The sequence below is a fragment of the Paramormyrops kingsleyae genome, chromosome 15 (assembly GCF_048594095.1).
Source record: "Paramormyrops kingsleyae isolate MSU_618 chromosome 15, PKINGS_0.4, whole genome shotgun sequence".
Lineage (NCBI taxonomy): Eukaryota > Metazoa > Chordata > Actinopteri > Osteoglossiformes > Mormyridae > Paramormyrops > Paramormyrops kingsleyae.
This window is the reverse complement of record NC_132811.1, coordinates 23,035,954-23,057,497: the sequence shown is the minus strand read 5'-3', so window position 1 is coordinate 23,057,497 and position 21,544 is coordinate 23,035,954. Positions and strand designations below refer to the sequence as shown.

Sequence of the window (21,544 nt, the reverse complement as noted above, 5' to 3'; positions counted from 1 at the left end):
AACCCTCTGCAAAATGAGCTTAATACTGAAGGAAAACAAAATGTATTTATTTATTTACCTTTATTTTACCAGGAAGTCCCATTGAGATATAAAATCTCTTTTACAAGAGATGAGTAGAGGAGCTTCATGCACATCTGCTTCCCTCTGCTGTTTTTATTGCTATATTATTTCATTATGTTCATTTAAATATTCATTATTCCCACTGAAGCCTTGTTCCCTGTGCCGCCTGGGAGGGGCTCCAGGCCCCAACGTGCACCTGACCGGGATAAGCGGGTGGGAGACGGACGGAGGGAAGGATGGATCATTCCCACTGAATGTGTTATACATGGCATGCATGGGTGCTTATTCGATTAGCCTCGATGCCAAATTGTGATTATGACGAGTTCTGCCTGGCTGATCCCTCCTGAAAGGCTTCCACATGTGTACGTAAGCATGGGTCACGTGCCGAGATTTACTCAAACACCAGCTAACATGGCGGCCATGTCACGTGTCCCACAGATATATGTGGATTCCGCACACATGGCCCTTGCAGGCACCGAGCTCTCGACCTCCAGCAAGAGGCGCTGGTCCATGCTTTCAGACCGTTACTCCATTCCCTGTCACGTCGGTGCCTGAGGCTCCCATCAAGCAGACACCTCCCCTCACATCAGTCTACAGCTGCGGACCGTGAACAAACCAATGATGGCTAGTGACACGCAACAGGCCATGAACAGCTATTGAATCCCTTAGTGCGGAATGAGAAATTGCCTTTAATACAGCTTTCAGATGCTGAAGAATAAATATAGGAACACTTTGCAATCGAAATGCAACAGAAAAGACGGCAGGACTTTTTCTTGTAACGGGAACAATAAAATGATAAAAACAATAAAACATTTATAATTTATGTGCCACTGTCTGCAGTAAGAAAATACTTTTCATATTTGGGTAGACATGCAGCAGATATGAAAAATGACTGCTCTTTGATGAAACCGTGCCTTCACTCTGCCCTTTCACAATGAATCTTACCTTCCTAAGAATAACACGCCATCTAAGATGCACTGAAATAAAATGACATTGTGTCTCCTGACCTCTCAGATCAGCGTGTTTGTCGGGCTTTAGTTAGCGGGGAACCACAGTCCCCTGCTCACTGTGGCCCCCAGGTGCTCTGGTGCAGGCGATAGGCTTAAAACTGCTTTTGTTACACAGGTGAAATTGTCAGTGGCAGCATTGTCTGCGGAGACCTTTGCTTCAGGGAACGTGATGCCTTTCCGACCAGCAAAACATTTGCTCTCACTGACGGTCTGTCCGCCAAGTGTTGTTAAGATCCTTGAATAGCCCGAGAGAGACAATTCACTTTCTGGAAATTACCTGGGAGATTTGGGCCAATTTTAAAATTTCTCAGTTAAAGTTTGCTTGAAAAACAACTTTCCTTCAATACCAACAGCCACGTTCCAGGTTCCACTTCCAGCAGGTCAATCTGCATATCCCATAGGTGCATATCCACCCTCAGCTTCCCTTATATGGACTAATCCTATGATTATGAAGCACTGGCACACCAAGTCAGCTTTTAAGAAGGCTTGAAATATGGGGGCCCTTTAAAAGGTATTCCCGCCAAATGCATATTGAAGTGTGATTGGCTGATCGTGCTGTTTCTCTTAGCTTTACACAATCGAAATGAGCATCTGGAGGCATGGCGATCAGCTTTAAATTTGCATTATCCAATAGAAACCTATTACTGGAAAGTCTCTTATAGCACATTACAACCATTCCTGCCTGCTTAGCAAACAATTATACTTTAGATAATTAAATATTTAAAATACTAATAGTTAATATTATGCTTAGCACACTGATAGGAAACAGTTAATACTTTGATACCTACAGAAGGGCCTTGGGGAGCCTTTGCTGGGTGATTTCATTAAAGCTTGTGTTTATTTTGAATGTAGAATGCCACATGTTTGGGGGATGATCTGTCTGATAACACAGCATAAAGCTGATGCAATGTGACGAACGTCTTCGGAACAGACCGCTAACGAGCTGCAAAGCCCTCCCCTACAGAGGACGCGCGCTCTGGGGACGATGAATAGCAGTTCTGTGAGGAGACCGGGTCTCTTTGTACTTTGCTGCTACGGAATAGATGAATATTCCATTGCTCTCTGTTTACACGTGTGTTCGTGCGCAGGCGAGCAGAAACCAAAAAGAAAAGGAAGCGACCCACGCGAATGAGATCGGGCGTGAGTCAGCATGGTGTAATATGTTCATAATTCATCGTAGTACGAGGGGAAGCATCGGGAGAGCCTGACTCATACAGTCTGTGGCCCATACTGCAGTCATAAGGGCCGAACTTGTGTTAACAGATATTTTGGCAACACAGCATGGGGGGAGATACAGAAAAGCAGGGACACTAGCTGGTTTCCGAGCAATCGAGGATGCGAGTCTGTAGCTAAGTGATGTTTTTGGCACCGCTCCCAAACGGATCTCTGCCTTTGTTCCCTCAACATAATGTACTTAACTTGCAATCATTGTAATGAAACGACCAACTGTGCCACTTGCTTTTGATAAAAGCGTCATGAAAGAGCTCTTCCTGATTTTGCGGATGAGACAGGTAAGGGGTAGGTATGCTGCTAACCGTGTCTGTGCACACAACGGCAGCTGGGTCCATGTCCTCGGGGCCTTCAGAGTCACATTTCAATTAGAATGAATTCACACGCTGTTCTCCAATCTAAGGACATTACAACTTGAACAGATACCCAAACCGCAGCGAACAGACTCATTCTATCGACACCGTAGGGCGGCTCTCACAGAACATGGTCACAGCTAGAAAACACATCGACTAATAAGCACCAGCAACCAGACAGAAATGTTTAATATGCCGTGGCAGGGAATATGGCTGCACAATAAGTATGACGACGCAGAGAAGCGCTTGAATGAGATTTCATTTACACTTCAATGTGTCAGACCCACGCACCATCGTCAGTGCCCTCCCTTCCACCAGCAGAATACACAATGCACTGCTCCACTCTCTTGATCTCTGTTTTCACCTGTGTCTCTTCATCGCCATTTAAACCCCCGTACCCTTGCCTTACTTGCAGAGTCTTGTTTCTCCTTAGAGTAGCTGATTGAGCATTAGTTCTGGTTTAGGACTGGCTTGGGCATGACTCGTTTCCTGTTTATTCGACCTACAATCCCTGATTTCCCTTCAGCGCTCTGTACTTGATCGACCCTCGCCTGACTAAGGACTTGGAGAATTGGATTTGTGTTTCGGCCCTTGGGGATAAGCTCATTGCATTCTCACATTTTGGAGCTCTGTCCGTGCTACAAATGACATAATACTGGTGTAATCAAAAGCTATAGCTACCGGTGCTCTAGTCCGAATGACGCTACTGAGTCGGCAAGCTCCCGCGCGGCATCTGAATCATTCATGAGCCGTCCAGGGGCCTTTATCTTCCCTGTGAAGTCACGCCCTACAGCATACGGAAACCACGGCAACTGTGGCGGTGTGCCACTCACCCGCTCAGCACCACGATGAAGTCCATGACGTTCCAGCCGTTTCTCAGGTACGAGCCTTTGTGGAACACAAACCCCAAGGCCACGATTTTAATCCCAGCTTCAAAACAAAATATCCCAATGAAGTAAGGCTCTGTTTTCTCCTAAAATAAAAAAAAAAACATCCGTCAGACTCCAGATAAAGCCATGACTCAGAATTACATTTGATTTGCGTATATAGATGTACATTGTGTAATCCCTTAATTAATGGCAGTATATTCTTGTTACTACTGTTTGACAAATTTAAGTTATTACAGGTAAATGAATTGACTAAATCAGTTACATGATTAAGATGCTGATGAACCTAATACACTTCTCAATAGTGACAAATGGTCAGTTTTTCAAAACCAAAATTTGTCACTTGTGCAATGGTGAAATGATGGAAGATGTGCATTTGGACTAAAAAAATATGTTCTCCTTATTTGTAACTGTAATAACGTTCTAATAAATCTAATAATTGTCTAATAACTTTAATAAAAAGTAAGCAAAAGTGGATAGATTTGAATTAAACTTATATTAATCAATTTGTAAGACATAACTCGGATCTTTTATTAATCTTCAATTAATAAAGAATAATGTGCAAAGCAATCACTAGGATTGTGTATCTAATCATCTTCACCTCTGAGAGGAATTCATCAACTGAGGTGTAACTTAGGTAAAAAATCCTGAAAATAGTACACTGAGGTTAACACTTATTGAACAGATTCTCAGAGACTCATGACTAATTAATCAAAGATAAATAATTAACAGCACTCCCAGCGCACATTATGGTTGGCTGGTTCTCGGTTGTTAGATGTTAAATGTTGCATTAAAACCCTCATAATTAAAGTTCCTATCTACTCTAAAACATGCAGATTCGGGTTTGTACTGGACCCTTCATGAGGATGGCAGGTGCGTTTAGGGAAAGTGTGGCCTCACCAGTTTCTTTGACATGGGCGTCTTGTCATCAGCAGGCAGATGCTGCTCCAGAGCCAAGACGATGCAGTTGGCGATGATGGTGGATAGGATCATGTACTCAAACGGAGTGGCAAGCAGAGAGTCAAGGATGCAAGTCTGCGTTTGATTACGTGGAAGACATTGAGACATAACATCAGGGTTTGTTACCAATTCACTCAGGGGAAAGTGTATACGCAATATAAACATCAGCATATACAGACGCTCCCCAGGTTACAGTGGGGATACGTTCCGATAAACATATCGTAAGGTGCAAATATCGGAAGGTGAAAATGCTTAATAATATAGTACTACAGTACACCTAACCTAACAAACATCATAGCCTAGCCTACCTCAAACATGATTAGAATACTTAGTTTAGCCTACAATTGAATGTTGAGTGTTGAATATCTCTTGTAATTTATTGAATAATGCACTGAAAGTGAAAAACAGAATGCAATTGGAATACCCATCGCAAAATATCGTAACACGGACGATCGTAATCTGGGGCGTTACACCTTCGCTTGGACGCCAGCTGCTCTGTTGTGCGGCTTGGTCTTTAAGAGATGATTTTAAAAACCTTCTAACAAAGCGTTCCAAAAAGTCTTCTGAGTATCGTCTGTTCATTCATGCCCATAATGTTCCCATTCCCCTGTGTAGACCACAATGGTTATTTTTTTAACTGGGACAACTTGACAAAACCAGTATAATTGGGTACCACCGCCGAGACATCTGCCGTGTGCCTGAAACAGCCGTATAGCGCTTCCCAGAACACTCCCAGTTGATTTCACAGCAAAGACGTTTTCTTTGGATTAGCGCAGTGACGGGCGTCACCTGAGATGGGACTGCACTGTGCTGGGGCGGACTGGAATGGCAATGAGTCATCATGATAAAGGCAGTTTGATGTCTGAAGGCAATTCACGCTGAAAGTTTTAAGTTGGTGCGCTGAGCATTAGTTCTGAGAGAAGGATCGAGGTGTTTGAGTTAAATGAGGTTCACAGTGAACGACGCAGATAAAATTACAACAGTAATGAAAAGGGGGATAATAACCACCAATGCGTGACAGTGCATTCAAAATTATCTGAAGAAAATAATCCTAATTATATGTAAAATTCCCCCTCAGCCATCTGGCACCAGCAGCAGGATGCAGCGTCGCTCGCCTCCCTCGGACCTGATCTGAAAACCCTTCAGCAATGCGGGCCGGCTTTGGAAGGGGAGCCGCACAGCATTCGGGGGCGGCGGGTGGAGCGCGAATCCTCCTCTGCATTCTCAGCTGCGGCCGGGGAGCAGAGGAGGAGGCCGGATGCAGAGGTGAGGAAAAGTTGAATAAGGGGGCCCAGGTTCTCCCTAAGCACGACGAATGGACCACTCCCAAGGGCCGCTCCCAAGGGCCATGCTCAAGGGCCAAAGCCAAGGGCCGCTCCCAAAGGACACTCCCAAGGGCCACTGTTGACTGCGGCTTTCAGTCGGGGTGGGGAATTCGCTAGTTATCGGGGTCCTGTACAGACGCTGACTGATCAACAAGCAACAACAAGGGCTGAGGCGGAGATCTTGAGGAAGTCACATTTACATAATCCTGCATGAAGGTGGAAATCTTGCTGGAAAAACTGTGATTTAAAACAAATAAATAGTGTGACTAAGAACAGAAACACGATATGGCTTGTGGCTCTGTGGGTCTTTAAGGGCCGGCGATCGGAAGGTTGTCAGTTCAAATCCTGTCGTTGGCACACCCCAAGTGCTCCAGGGATGCTGCTGTCTGACTCGAAGATATACACCGTTTTGGATAAAAGTGTCTCCTAAATAAATACAGTGGTACCTCAGTTCTCAAACTCAAAGTTGAATTTTAAGAAACTTGAATTTCTTAATTAAAAGTCGAACCAACCAGTTAGAAAAAAAATTATCTAGAGCTCGATCTGAATCTCAGAAGTCAAACCGTGAACCCCGACCTAAGATAACTTGTATGTGCGGGAAAATGAGTCACGCAGCACATCTCTCAGCGGAAACGAAGGGTAACGCTTCAGTCTCAGCCATGCATTAGCTGCGATAGCATCCTGCATGTTTACACTAGCTGAATACATATATTTAGACAGTAAAAATACATTTTGACAATGATAGACAGTAACAGTAATTATTATTATATAATAAAATACATTTAAAAATAAAGATTTCTTATTCATTATTTTAATATTAATAATAAACCATTAATACGTTTAATTATAATAATATTGTTGTGCCGAGCGGGGACGGAACGGAGACAAAGGCGCAGACGTCAGGGTATCGGGGAATACGGGGTTTAATTACAGGTAAGGCAGGCAAAACGCAGACGGACAATACAATGACCGGACTGGGGAAACAAGCTGAAACGCGGACGAAATACAGAGGGCTAATGACAACAACTAGAAACAGCTGATCACACGGGGATTCCACACGGAGTTAAGGAGGGGGCGTGGCACACGGAAGGAGTGGACGATCAGGGCAGGACACATTGTTTTTTTTAACTTTACACATTGTTTGGATACATTTATTTTCTTACTTTACAAATTGCTGTTTTGATAAACATGCTTAGATGTGTTAAGTACAGTATATGCTCTTGTTTTGTGTTTAAATGCTAAAAAAAAAAAAAATTAGGTGTAATATTTTGGGACCGGGAACCAATTAATTGGTTTTCCATTATTTCCTATGGGGATAATTCGATCAGAACTCTAACTTTTTAGGATTCGATCCGTAGTTCTGAACGGATTAAGTTCGAGTTCTGAGGTACCACTGTATATATAAAATAAATAAAACGTATGGATGTGTTAAATCCTGGATCACAGGAAGGATCGTCAAACATCTTGTTCCCAATTTATTAAGGCTTGAAAAAACTAAACATGCACTCATGCTACCAGTACACAACAGGACTGAGAATATTTAAACAACATTTAAGAATTATCCAGTGGGATGCGGGTGAACCATGCGTCCCTATTGGTCACTGACTGGATCCCCACCCCACCCCACCCCCCACCAGTGCTTCCAGTTACGGCCCTGGATTGCAGCCAGGCCCCACATCCCCCTCAGACACACCAGCAGGTGCCGGTGTGGAGGACCACCAACGGTCCTCGAGGTGGAGGAGCCGTATCCACGGCAACAGACTCTCTCCCTGCTCAGCCAAAAGTCAGAGATTTAATAAGACACAGATGTACTGCAGCCCCCACCCCCCCGCCACCTCATGTTACCGTAACAACCTCAGGAATCAGCCCAGTCCTCCTTTTATTAATTCTATTTGTTACTGAATTACCGGCGCGTGTGTGCTGGCGTTCTGAGGTCCGCTAATGCCGATTGGAGGGAACAGGGGGAGGTTTACCTGGAGATGTGGGGGGGGGGGCATGACGGCCGCTTCTGTTTTAATACCCCCCCATTTGAGTCAGTGAAAGTGGTGCCGTTTGCTCACAAAGGGGGCCTGTAATAAGGGCTTCTGGGATCGGCGCCTCACGCTGACAGCCCAGGTTAAAAATAGCGCCGGCTGCGGGGATGGGGTGCGGCATGGCTATCGTCTGCGCGAGCGGCCATCTTACCTTCATGCTGGATTCAGGCCTAATTGCATTAAAATCACAGCTCGCTGGCGTGCTGAGGTAGGCGAAGTGAGACGAACGGGAGGGTGGAGGGGTGGGCTTTCCAAAACACCTCGTCACCCGTGCCTTTCACCAAGCGGTTAACCAGTTAGCTCTTTAACCACGTTAGCTGGGTCCTGGGATTCCATCCTGCTGTCCTGGCATTTGGTTCTGGAGAAATGCCGTTTCTCCAGCAGACGGAAACAGCGCTTCCGGCCTGACGTCAAGCTCCCACACCCCCCCAGAGGCCCGTCAGGGCGTCAGAGCCGGACAAGGTCAGTGGAAGGTCAGCTGTGCCCAGGGTGTGGATAAACACCCCATCGCGTCGGGTCGAGCCCTCGTTGTTGGGCAGCCGCTGGACTTCGGCAAGGTGTCACTCGTAATGATGACTGATAGCCGGGGCATCTGCACCCCGGCTGCACGCAGGGAGCCCCCCAGGATAGGCAGAAATTATAGCCTTCCTTTTTTGGGTGGGGAGGGGCTTCCCTTTTTCCAAAATGTTTAATACCATATCCGCATAGGGTAAATAAATATTTCATATACACATTATACATCCAATATCCATGATATAAGCAAAACGTGCTACAACAATAATGATGGTTTGTGCCTCTAGGAGAATGAATTAATATATATTTGTAGGTAAATGCTGCATTTTTTAAGTTTCTGTGATGGTGACCAAGAAGTGTCTCCTCCACTCTGAAGAGCCCAGGTCCTGGTACAGACCCCCCCCCCCAAACTGGTTCAATGATAAACTTCCCCCACCAGGCCCTCACCAGCTGGCCGCCCCCTGTGACCCCCCTCACCGCTTACACTTCTCATTAATTTGACTCCTCTGCTCCCCATAATTGACCCCCACATCCACCCCCCTGACAGCACTCGCGGGGGCACAGAAAGGTCCCGTCGATCTATCCCTCTTAATTGAGGGGCTAAAGCCTGATTAACCCCGTGGTTTTGCATGCATATCCGTGAGATCTTTTCACACCGGCAGGTTTACTGGGCATCAACGTGAGTGGCTCCACACTTCCAAGCATAACCTCCATTCAGAGTCTCGTCAGGGAGATATTTGAGAATTCTGACATTATCAGCACCGGGTCAAAACCAGGCACTAGCTCTAAAACTACACCAGATCAAAACTTACACAAGAATACACCTGACTGGTTCCAGTTCTGGTGAAGTAATAAATGGAAAACTCAAGCTCTGGCTGTGTGGGCATTAGGACAAGACCAGACCCTTAAGCGCACAGTTTAAGCACCTGGGAGACCTCACCAGGAATAAAATAGTGAAAAAGCCACAACCTGTTTAGATTGTTTAGGGCACTTTTCACTCTAGACCACCACAACCTGTGAAATCTCAAAACACAAAGGAAATAACTCCTTCCTGTACTGTCAAGACAGCCCATCTCACTCTGTCAGTCCTGACAGAGCCTATATTTCTGCCTCCAGTATAACAAACAGGCGGGTCTCTTTGAGCATTCAAAGAAGCCTCTGCTTTCATATCTGATCTCCGTGTTCATGCTTTGTTTATATGTGCCTCTAGTTTTAATTGCAGGAGCAAGGGAGGCTCCACATGAGATCACCACGGATTCCTCACAGCCGAATGGGGTTGTGTATAAAACCAATTTTGCATCATTAGGTGTAATATTGGTGGATCAGAGTTAATTACATAAAACAAGACACAAATGAAATCCATCGAGAGATGTCTGATCACCAGCTAGCCAGCAATCAGCGGAAAATTAGAAAACCAAATCTAGCGCAGCCAGGCGTCAGGGCTATGACACAATAATAACAAAAAAAATGTTTTCTAAAGGCTGCATATATATATATAAATATATAAATACACACACACACACACACATATATACTTTTATACATATGGCTAAAGGGTGCCATTTCATTTCAAGTTAGCTACCCTGATGGTTTCCTGCAGGGGGCGCTAGCACAAGAGCGTGGGACCTGCTGTCACGTCAGCGACACACAAGGCTGCGGCATGGCGCCAAAATGAAATGGCCTGCACTCATTAACCCACTCCAGTGTCACGGCGAGCGGCACACGGCCTTTGGGCTGACATCAGGGGGGATGGGGGAGAGTGGGGGGGAGGGACATTGCCACATGTGCAATCTGCCTGCAGGCGGCACACTCAGAGACGGTCACTCTCAGAGCGTCACTGCCCTTCGGCAAGCACAAATCAAGCCGCTCATTAATAAAAACTTTCAACAAATAATTTATTGCAAAAGCCAAACCCTCTGAGTATCTCCGCCCCCTTAGAGCCGTGATAGAAGCAGCAAAGCTAAGCAGCACGTTACTCAGCGTTTAGAGAGATTATCAGCACAGGCTTCTGCAGGTGTGTGGCGGCTACACTGGGAAAGCGCACTCTGCTTCCGGAATGTGGGCAGAGGTCTGCAGCACTTTGATATCCTGCCAGATAATTAGCCAACTAACGGGGCCCCCATTCCTCTCCATATCAACAATGCAAAGTTACATCTGAAAACCAAAGAAATTGGCTGATCTCAGCAACAGCTGAGCCCCAGTGTAACCAACTCATTAGTTCCATCAAAACAAAAAAAGTAATAATTCAGATAAACGTGTCTAATCCGCTCTCTTCCAGCACCCAGGGAGAACGATTCCTCCAAACATTAATCTGGCCACAGCCGTCATTCACTGTCTCTGTGATAACAAACATCTGGCTGCATTGCCAAAACCATAATCTTTCTACCAGACACCACACATTAATATCAAAACTGTTCAAAGACACCTAATAATCACTCAGTGAACAGTGAACAAAACACAGTCTGAGTAAGTAAATAGATTTTGCCACCAACAAGTGGGACTCCACCCTAATAGTTGTTTTTCTTGTTATTTGTATTCTCAAAGCTGAAGCCACACTTCTACTTACAAAGTGTTTGACAGAAATGCCCCAAGAGCTTCTGCATCAGATCGAGCTGCAATGTCTTCACTTTCAGATGAGAACTGATTTTTTTTTTAGTTTAAACAAAACTAGCAGAATCTCCTTCTCATGACCTTACCTGTTCTTTGAAAATACATTTTGAAATATATCCTAGATTTATAACAAGTTTACCTAACTGTTATAAGTAGAATATAAACATCTACGGTAATATATTATTATAAATGGATCAGTGACACAGACGCAGAAAGGTTACGGGCGGCAAACAGGCAGCAGATGGTGTGGGAGTCAAAATACAATTCTACAATATTACATGTGCTCATTGTTGTAAATTGTGCATAGCATTGTCTCCTCAGCTAGTGATTGCTTTTCAGGGATTTAAATCAAAAACAGAGAACATCAACAGGCATTTATATGTTTAAGCAGTAATTTTGTGAAGAGCGATATCTGAATACTCTGAATGTTATGGGTATTTACTTATGGATGTCCAGTAACACATAAGCTGTCTTAAGGAATTTTTTTATAATACTTTCCCTGGTGCTGTGTCCAAGTGCAGAGTGACAGTCTTATGAAAAACACTCACCAACATTTCTCATTTAATAATCTACGCAAATTAGGCACACGTTATTTGATATGGAGTTATATTACAGAAAATGTGACAAACGATTTATAAACGATCAAACTGACAATTTATATCTTTATACCAGTATCATGTTAAATGTTTAAGGTCCTTAATCTGAATATACCTAGTACAACAATCCAGCCTCAGAATTAAGTATGATGTTAGTAACTATGAATTATCGACTGAGCAGTGAAACACTAGCAAATGCAAACAAAAGTTACTTCTATCACTATGTGCCACTGAGGGACACATCATAAACTTGAATAAACATAAAACAGAAATAAAATCCAATTTAAAAAAGCTTTCAGATGTGTGAAGTGGGCTCACTTTCATTATGGGTCAGGCATTCCTATACTCTGGCTGCATCAGATTATTAATGGGGCAAATTTATATGTAGGCAGCCAAGATATTGTACATGCAATACGTTTTACCTACTTGAGTGTTTTATAAATGAGGGTGTAGCGAGGTCAACGGGGTTTACAAATGACAAGTGACAATAAAAATCCTATTATTTCTGTAGTAAAATTATTTGATAACCAATAATTTCCAGGTACAGTGGTACCTCAGTTCTCGAACTCATTAGAACTCGAATTTTTTAAAAGTCGAACCAACCAGTTCGAAAAAAAATGACCTAGAACTTGATCTGAATCTCAGAAGTCAAACCGTGAACGCCGACCTAAGATAATTTGTACGCGCGGAGACGCGGCACGTCTCTCAGCGGAAACAAGGGGTAAAGCTTCAGTCTCAGCCTCGCATTCGCTGTGATAGCATCGTGCATGTTTACATTAGCTGAATACATATATTTAGACAGTAAAAATACATTTAGACAATGATAGACAGTAACAGTAATTAATTATTATATAATAAAATACATTTTAAAATAAAGATTTCTTATTCATTATTTTAATATCAATAATAAACCAGTAATACATTTAATTATAATAATATTGTCGTGCCAAGCGGGGACGGAACGGAGACAAAGGCGCAGACGTCAGAGTATCGGGGAATACGGGGTTTAATTACAGGTCAGGCAGGAAAAACGCAGACGGACAATACAATGACCGGACTGGGGGGAACAAACTGAAACAGCTGATCACACAGGGATTCCACAAGGGGTTAACGAGGGGGCGTGGCACACGGAAGGAGCGGACGATCGGGGCAGGACACATTGTTTTTTTTTTTTTACTTTACACATTGTTTGAACACAAGAAAATAAGAACTATACAAACGAGAGGAGGCCATTCGGCCCATCGAGCTCGCTTGGGGAGAACTTAACTAATAGCTCAGAGTTGTTAAAATCTTATCTATCTTATCTTATCTATTTTCTTACTTTACAAATTACTGTTTTGATAAATGTGCTTAGATGTGTTTAGTACAGTATATGCTCTTCTTGTTTTATTCGGTTCATTTTGTGTTTAAATGCTAAAAAAAAAAACATATTTAGGTGTATTTTTTGGGGGGGCCGGGAACCAATTAATTGGTTTTCCATTATTCTTTATGGGGAAAATTCGATCAGAACTCGAACTTTTTAGGATTCGATCTGGAGTTCTGAACAGACTAAGTTTGAGTTCTGAGGTACCACTGTCTTTTTTTAATGACACATTCTAAAGTATGTTTAGATTTGATAAGTAACATCTGCCCAGCTAATATGAGAGGAGCTTGCAGAAGCATGGAGGACAGAGACTCTACAAGCTAACCTGGAACGTGGACCTGGAACGTGGACCTGGAACCTGCTTCAGATGTACAACAGCAGCATCAGATAGAGTTATATTCTCTCTCTCTAACTAGTACCAAATGTCCCATCCTCAACTTCACTTTGGTCGTGTGAGGCAGGGGTGGGGTGGGATTTGACATCATTCCCCACACCACTCTTAACATCATCCTGCATTTGCTGGAGCTACACGTTCTACATCTAAAGGCTTGAACAGCTGTTGCTTACTCAGAGACACCTGCCTGAGCCTGTCTGCGATCACACAGAGCGTTTACACCACTGGATTCTTAATGTGCTCATGTCTACCTATAAACTTGCACTACTGTGGATTAGTGAATGAACACTAGATACTGTCACTGTAAAGCATTTTTCTTAACTTTAATTTAATCCACAGTAGTGCATATGTAACTACGTCATGATGGCTCATGTTTTCATCCAGGAATTATACTAGTTCATGATTTGTTCTTGAGTAGTGACTGAGTAACTAAGCTATTTGTGCTGCCTCAGAGTGTTGCCATTGCCTCTGCAATTTCTTTTTCAAATCCCACCCACGAAAATCTGCGATTGCTTTTGCTAAAAAAATATTTTAATTATTATGACAGGGTTAAAAAATCAGTGTCTGTAGTCGGGGGAACTGGAGTGGGGGAGGCGTTTCTAACTATTGAATTTTTTGTTTGTTTGTTTTTCTTCAGGAAGACTGAATGGTGGAAGTATAATCGGGGCTAGGTTTAAAATGGAACGTTGCAATGGGGGCCATTTGCGTTTAAGACCTAGGGGCTCTCCATTTGTACGGGCGGGCTAAAGAATTCTGATTAGCCTCCGTCTTCGTTTTCTATTCCTCTTTTTGCTAATTAAGTTATACTGTGTTCTCGAGACAGTCTGTTTCTCGGTGTAATTAAAGATGTAAGAGCGCAATAACAAAATAGGAGATGGGAAAGATGCACCTGCCAAATCCGGACGCGTCACCCCCCCATGACAGAGCACGGCGACAGACGCGTGACTCTGAGTCACAATTACTCGTGTCACTTACGCCTGTGACGACAAACTATCTTTGTGGTGCTTTTATAAACGGATTTACTCTTTCTAGACACTCCGTGTGGAAATAAACTAGATAGACAAATCACCTCCACTAGCCATTTTACATTTAAGCCGCACTTAGTGCGAGTGAAATGAAGGAGCAGCGCACCGGAGTGACGCCCTGCACACGCCGCCTGAATACAGGCAAAACTCTGGTGCAGGATCGCGGAATAAAGAAGGAAGGACGGCACCTGCATGCTGGGGCAGGGTGGAAAGGGATGGGCTGGGGGAGGGAGCAACAGATCCCGCTCAGATCGCAATGCATTTCCTCACCCTTATAGTGCAGCACAACAAGACATGTACAATTAACACAAACAGATCTGGATGCGTGTGGGTTTATGAGCAGGATCAGCCTCTGCATTAACGCCAGAGAGACGCTGCTGACCTTGGTGCTGAAATCCTGACTGCGCCGTCTTACTGCTGCTTCCGTTTCCTAAATATAGTTTGTTTTTCAAATAAAAGTTATAATTTTAAGGAGAAACCGTAGATATGGCCAATGTGAAATTCCAATTCACTCACCCAGGAATCCGAGTAGTATATAGCGCAATTCTCCTCCACACACGTTACATTAATCGCCTTTTCAGTATGCATGGGTGGCAAAGTAGTCTAGTTGTGGGCACTAACTTTGATGCGGATCATAGCGTCCTTAGTAGCGTAAATGCAGACCATTCGAACATGCTGAAAAACATTCACCACCGTAGCAATGTGAGAAACTATAGGCACATTAGCAAAGGTCAACCAATTATATGAAATGGTTCACTGATTTTCGCAGATTTAACACTTATTGTACGAAATATGTGGATTGGTAAACCAATTTTATACATCCAGGCAAACTGAAATCTGGTGGCCACATAGTACTAGTAACATTGAGAATGTACTTACTGTTTATTGATGCATAAGTAGACCAGAAAGTATATGAGTGCTGCTTAAAGCAGCAGTATTACAGTGTGTACCTGTTTGTTGTAGGGGTGGTGGACATTGCACCAACGTATATTAAAAGGATATGGCCACTCAATGATCTTCTTTGCGTATTTTCGAATAACGTTGTCTTCTCCGAAGATGAAGAGCGATCGGTTGACGGTGAAACAGTTTTGTCTTACGGGAATGGGGTTGTACAGGGCCATGGTGCGGGCTCTCTGCGCTTTAGTTTGCTTAAACGCCGGTGAAACACCACCTGTAGACACCGCAGCTCCTTCGCGGTTCCTGTTGCGCTCGGATCCCCCTTCCCCGGGTCCCAGCAAGCCCGGGACGTCGTCTCCAAATCGGGCCATTCTGCCAGGAGAGGAGCAGACGGGGAGAAGAGGAAAAAGAAGGATTAGTCCCAAGAAAACCGATCAGCAAGGTGACATGGGATTCAAGAAGGAAAAATGCTCCCTCTTATTTCAGTCCATGATGATCCCCCAGTTAGTCACCCCGCGGGGGTTAGCATGATCGCATCCCCCAAAAAAACAGGATGAAAAGATGTTAATCCTTTAAAACACAAAGTCGGATCTCCGTTGCCTTTTTTCTGCCTCAACTCCGGTATGATTTTTCTAAGGAAAGCGAGGCAGACTCTCTCTAGCGCGCCTTCATCCGTCGGAGAAATTCAGGTAGCGCATCTTCAACCCAGTCGCAAATCCACGCTGGGTCTAATGTTTTTCTCTCTCTGCAGCACATCACATGGGCCGTAAAACAGTGGGAAAAAGTTTCTTTGCACTTCAAAACTCTTTCAAACCCTAGATCTTTCTCCTTAAATATGACAATCCCGCCTGAAGACCAACTGCGGGCTTTCACCGTCCAAATCCCGTTATTTCCTATCAGTCTCTAAACGTCACCGCTCTTCCCAGTTAAATTACATTTGCTTGCAAGAAGACTGCACAATTAAAACGAAAGACGCTATTTGGCTTGTTTTTCCAGCCTAGCTCGATAGCACAAAATATCGCTTATTATCTCATTGCAATCCGATCTCTCTTGCTCTCCACCCCAAACTGAATGCAACCCCTCCATCACCTCCAGATCATAAAAAGCCCTCTCTTATCATAACGCTAAACTTATTCTTCTAGTGCCAGTGCTACACTGTTCACCTAATAGTACGGTAAAGCAGCTGAAATGCAACGAGCTTTCTAATATAGAAATATTGCAAATAAACCGGAGGGTAGCGATTTCATGCACCTATGTCATTAGACAAGCCGGTGTAAAACACCCCACATGTCGTAAAGAAAACGAATCATGTGTACAAAACATGATGGGGGGGAATAGGCTGTCCCTTCCCCTACCTCCCGTTCCATATTGATTTTTTTTTTTTTACATTTTATTATCGTGCTAATTTATTTAATACAACGTTCCGCATCTTAAGGAAAATTAAACAGTACGGTAACCATGGAGATATCCTTTTATTAGGATCTTTTAAAGGTCAAACTAATTTTCCCCAACCTAACTGTAATAAACTAATGGCATTACACTGGTATCCACTGATGAAAGAAACACGTTTACTTTATGATAATAGATTAGTAATATAAATATTAGCTGATTCCTGAGTCGTTTTGTCTAATAGACCTCTTATCGTTTTATATATTATTGGAGAAAGAAAGTATACTGCGTATCGGACGAAACCATTAAAATTATAATATTATTATATTAATGTTATGGTTTTACGCATTTGCTTGTTAAACGCGAATGAAAAAAATCGAAGTTCACCATCACTGCACCCCAATGCACTTTCAGAAGTGACAATCATGCCAGTAACAGATGTACAATAGCCCACTATTCATTTTAGCGCTTATTCACGTAGCGCCCTTCCGCATAAGGACGTGATGAAAGGTACAGTACTGGTGCAAAACATAACAGGACCTTCCAATGAGTCCTTTTCTGCAGGCAGAGAGAGTTGGTATGAGTCGGTCATAAATGGGCATGCAGCCTGCGCAAGGTGAGTTACAAATCTAGATGCCGTCCCCATAAAATGGTTTGGCAATTCCTGCCAAAATGTGCACATTTCGTTTAATGTTCTTAATATTCTCTAAGTTAGGCTTATATATTAAAAGAACAATGTTTAAGAAGTAAGAAGGATTTAACATGAGTAATTAAGGCGTTGGTTAAAAAAGCTGTCAGATAAAACAAAACTAAGATTCATACATTATAAGTACATTCAGTATAAACAATTAATTACGAATAATACGTTTTAAATAGGTTCCACAACTGACGCGAGTGACACAAAAACAGATCCCAAGTTAATGTAGAGACCGGAGTCTGGCTTGAATAGACAGAGGCTGTGACCCCAAATAGATGTCAGTGAGGATTAGCACCTCAGCAATGATAATGAGCTCCACACTAATAAGGCTCCAGCATCTCCATTATTTAAGATAGAGGCCTTTTCCCTTGGGATACTCCTACATCGTGCAGAACAACCCAAAAACTGCAAAGGAACCACATAATTCTGATTTTATTAGGCAGAAAATTAACTGTCAAAAGAAAAAAAGCAAAAACAGATAAAGAGATTGGGTCAGGATGCTTGGAGTGGTGTGGGGGGGTCCAATTAGGAAATGAACGATCCTTATTTATCTGAAAGTTTGATGATAGGAGGGGAAAGAGAAAGTCAGAAGTCATGCTGAGGGGGCGAAAACCCGAAATTAATGTTATGTCTAGGCGGCACTAATAAAGGCCGGATTGGTCATTGGAAATTCAGGCCGTTACAGCGAGAGCAATACACCTAGGCATTTAAAAACAGAAAGAGAAGATGCATCTTATGGCTGCTGTCTGTGAGCTAAAAGCAGAAATGCACTTTTTTAAGGGAAATTCACGTTTGAGACTGACTTGCTTTTTAAGGGAGATAACCTCGAGAACACAGAGTGAAACCCCTCACACTGACACCCTGTTTCCGAGCCCACACCCTACACACACCCACACACACCCGCTTTCCGCATAAAGGACCCCTAAGATGAATGCAATGCTCATCTACAAATTTTTGATAAGAGTGATCTGAAAAACGCATCCTCTTCAGAGCATCATTCCTGGCAACTACTAATGGAAGAGAATAATTGAACCTTCTCAGTTCTATATCTACCTAGAACAGCCACACAAATCATGCTCAAAACCAAGGAAGGGGATGTTCCCGGTGGCACAAATCTAAATCACGTTGATGAATAATGTACCGTTAGTTAGAAACCTGGCCATTAAATACAACGTTAGTCTGTGTGCTGCTTCACAATCTCTTCCGGGAATCTGCCGTAGAACCCGAAGCAGATGTCCAGAACTTTCTGGATTGCTAAATAAACCATTTGCCACAGAGAGGTTCTCCTAACGAACAGCGACAGGTGTGAGGAGCCCCAGCCCTCGGTTTTGTCAGGCAAACACTTCGTGATGGGGGGGTGGGGGGTGAAGAAAAAAGCCAGATGTATGTTGCCGGGAATGCTGGGAGGCCGGCACAGCGGCTCTGGGGGAGGTGAGTGTCAACGCGCTTTCATAGCGCTCTGCCCAAAGCCTCTGATGACAGGGAGCAGGCAGCCAACAGAAAGGATATCACAGCCATGGGGGCGCCCTGTTTGCACGGGGGGGGGGGGGCGGGGGGGCGACCCTGAAGAGCCTGTCCCTCATAACCGGCTGGCCTGACCGAGGGCACACCGCCCTGAAGGTGAGCAGATGGAGAGACAAATGTTTAATTTCTAAGGCAAAACAAGGGAGAAAAAGGGAAATAAACAGGAAAAACCATTACTGAGAAAATGTGATCATAAGAAAATCGCACATTATACAGTTCATAACATCTGCGGTTAAGCTTTATTAAACATCCAGTGTTACCCATAACTACACAGAAATCGCGAGCAGAGTTAAGGCACTAATGTCCTCTCCCTGCTCCCCAAAAGCCTGGTGTCAGAGATACAGAACAGAACCCCGTTTATCCATCTGCTTATCCCAGTAAGTGTCGGGGGGGGGGTCAGCACAGGGCGAAAGGCTGGGGTACACCCTGGACAGGATGGGAGGCCATCGCAGGGCCTCATACACGCACAGGACCACAGTCACCCACCGCGGGCAATTTGAAGTCACCAGGCAGCCTGTCGGTGTAGCTGGAGAAACCCCAGTCAAGGCGTTTTTGAGGTTCAACTCATTGGGAGAAAGGAGGGAGGATGGATGAGGAAATGCAGTCAGAATAATCAGGCTAAATTACAGGCAGGTGCTGGAGGAAAAGATACTAAAACATTTTGCGGGGCTGTCGGGGAGTGGGGGTTGGGAGGGGGGGGGGGGTTGGAGAAAAAAGCAGATGCTGAAAAAGACACAGCCCTCGTCCAAAAAAAGGACAGGGCACAGACCCTCTGCATGGGGGGCCAAATCTGCCAGGGGGCTGCAACCATCTGGGCCAAAGGAGAGAACTCAGCGAGGAGCGAAACCAGCCCCCCCCCACCCCACCCCCTCTTTAATTACACAGAACCAGGAACGGGCTACAGAGAGCCGGCAGACAGGAGCCCTTCTGTGTGTTGTTCACAGTGGTAATGGAGTAAAAAGCACGCCATTACACTGAAAGAAAAAGAAGAATGCTTATGTTAACTGGACTCACCCTCGATACTTCATGTAATCATATACATATGAGGATTTATAAAAACATGCCTCTATATGTAATCAATCAATAAAACACATATATGTTTATATATAGATATATGCTGTGATATATTGGAGGTAATATATGATTTGTGTTTTGATGAACTGGGGAGCTGACTGGGATTAGCAGAAAGGCCTGAGTTGTGTTAGCATGCGGCATGGTCAGTGCTGTGATGTCACTCAGTGCCAGATCCCATCATTCAGGGCCACCCGTAGGGTGCCTCCTGCGACACGTAGAGTTTCGTTCTTTTTTGTCCCTGGAGCGGTTTCCATGGAGACAATACACCTTGCAATTCACGATTGCCCACATACCGCCGTCTCTTTGCCCGACCTCTCTGCCGGGGAGTGCTTTTCCCTAATGGGGACGTTAATGGTGGCGTCGTGTCCCCGGCTGACGGACGGCGGCCTTTTTCTGGCAGGACCATCCACTTACTGCCAATATGTGCAATTAAGACTTTGCAAACCACTTAATGATCTGGTGCTGCAAATGAAGGACTCACTGGAAAAAATAATATTTTTCCTGCAAAGATTACAATTAAATATAACTATCTGAAGAGAGTGACGGCGTATTTAAGTTTATACATGGGAAGCTGATGTAGACGGGAGAATGGCGGACTTGGCTGTTGCAAAGGAGCATCTCTCATGGCCAAAGGGACACGGTGGCAAAATAAACTCATCTGGTCATTTAAGGTGGATGGATGAGGAAATGCAGTCAGAATAATCAGGCTAAATTACAGGCAGGTGCTGGAGCAAAAGATACTAAAACATTTTGCGGGGCTGTTGATGTTCTGAACTAAAATCGTTCACATAGATTCCTTTTTATGAATGAATGAATGTTACACTTCAAGATCAAACTGTCCAAGGCAAAGTGAAACTGGGGGTACAGTTTATTGGGAGCAGTGCTGCAGTGAAGCCTGCCTAGGGATCCACATGGGCTTCCACTGGCACTGGAGTTGACCTTATTGATACTTCTAAAAGACAAACTGCATCACAATGAGCACATTCCCATAATCCTGGTTAATGATAAAAGGATGAAATTGGTCACTTATGTTCAAGTCAGTGCTTGACCTGGCAGACTAAAACGTCATGCCCCCTCTAGTGGTGGAGCCTGACACGACACCCTTGGCCCAGCCACATCCCCTGTGAATTGTTGAATTGTTGTCGCAGTTGATGCGGCGATTGAGGAGTGCACCCAAATTCACAATAAACGCTTAGCTGCCAGCTGAGAAATTACTGCTGTAGTCTTCAGCAGGCTCAAATTGCCCCCATAAATAGCTAGCCGCATGTATGTATACGTCCGATATTTCCTCTCATTTTGTTTCAGTGAAGCGCTTCTGACCAGCAGGTAAGTTATGTATGTCCTGTCCTTTCTCCACTCAAGGGACAGACACCATTAGATACAAAGTAAACACTTTACAGCACCAAAACCACACACAGACAACCTGCCACAGAGATAGATCATTTTAATGGTTTATGTTTCTTTCCCCTGCGACCCTAACCAGAATAAACAATTGGTTCTACTACAGACAAATGTTAAAAACATTTTGATAACAGCCTCACTTATATGCCCATTTTATGTTTACCCTCTATTTGTAACCACAGAAAAGCTTCTGCAATGTTTGA

General features: G+C 44.0%; 1 protein-coding gene across 2 annotated transcripts in view; it reads right to left on the bottom strand.

The window, feature by feature from the left end:
- cacna1ea (calcium channel, voltage-dependent, R type, alpha 1E subunit a) overlaps positions 1–21,544 on the bottom strand; it is a 131,443-nt gene that overhangs the window by 86,600 nt on the left and 23,299 nt on the right. The window contains exons 2-4 of one of the 2 annotated variants that reach the window (XM_072699682.1): positions 15,363–15,628; positions 4,441–4,547; positions 3,487–3,626 (exon numbers count right to left, since the gene is read on the bottom strand). In XM_072699682.1, the coding sequence (XP_072555783.1) occupies positions 3,487–3,626; positions 4,441–4,547; positions 15,363–15,627 (512 nt within the window). In that variant the 5' untranslated portion in view covers position 15,628. Of the gene's footprint in view, positions 1–3,486; positions 3,627–4,440; positions 4,548–15,362; positions 16,539–21,544 lie in introns of those variants that run through there. The other variant, XM_072699681.1, reaches the window with a different exon arrangement.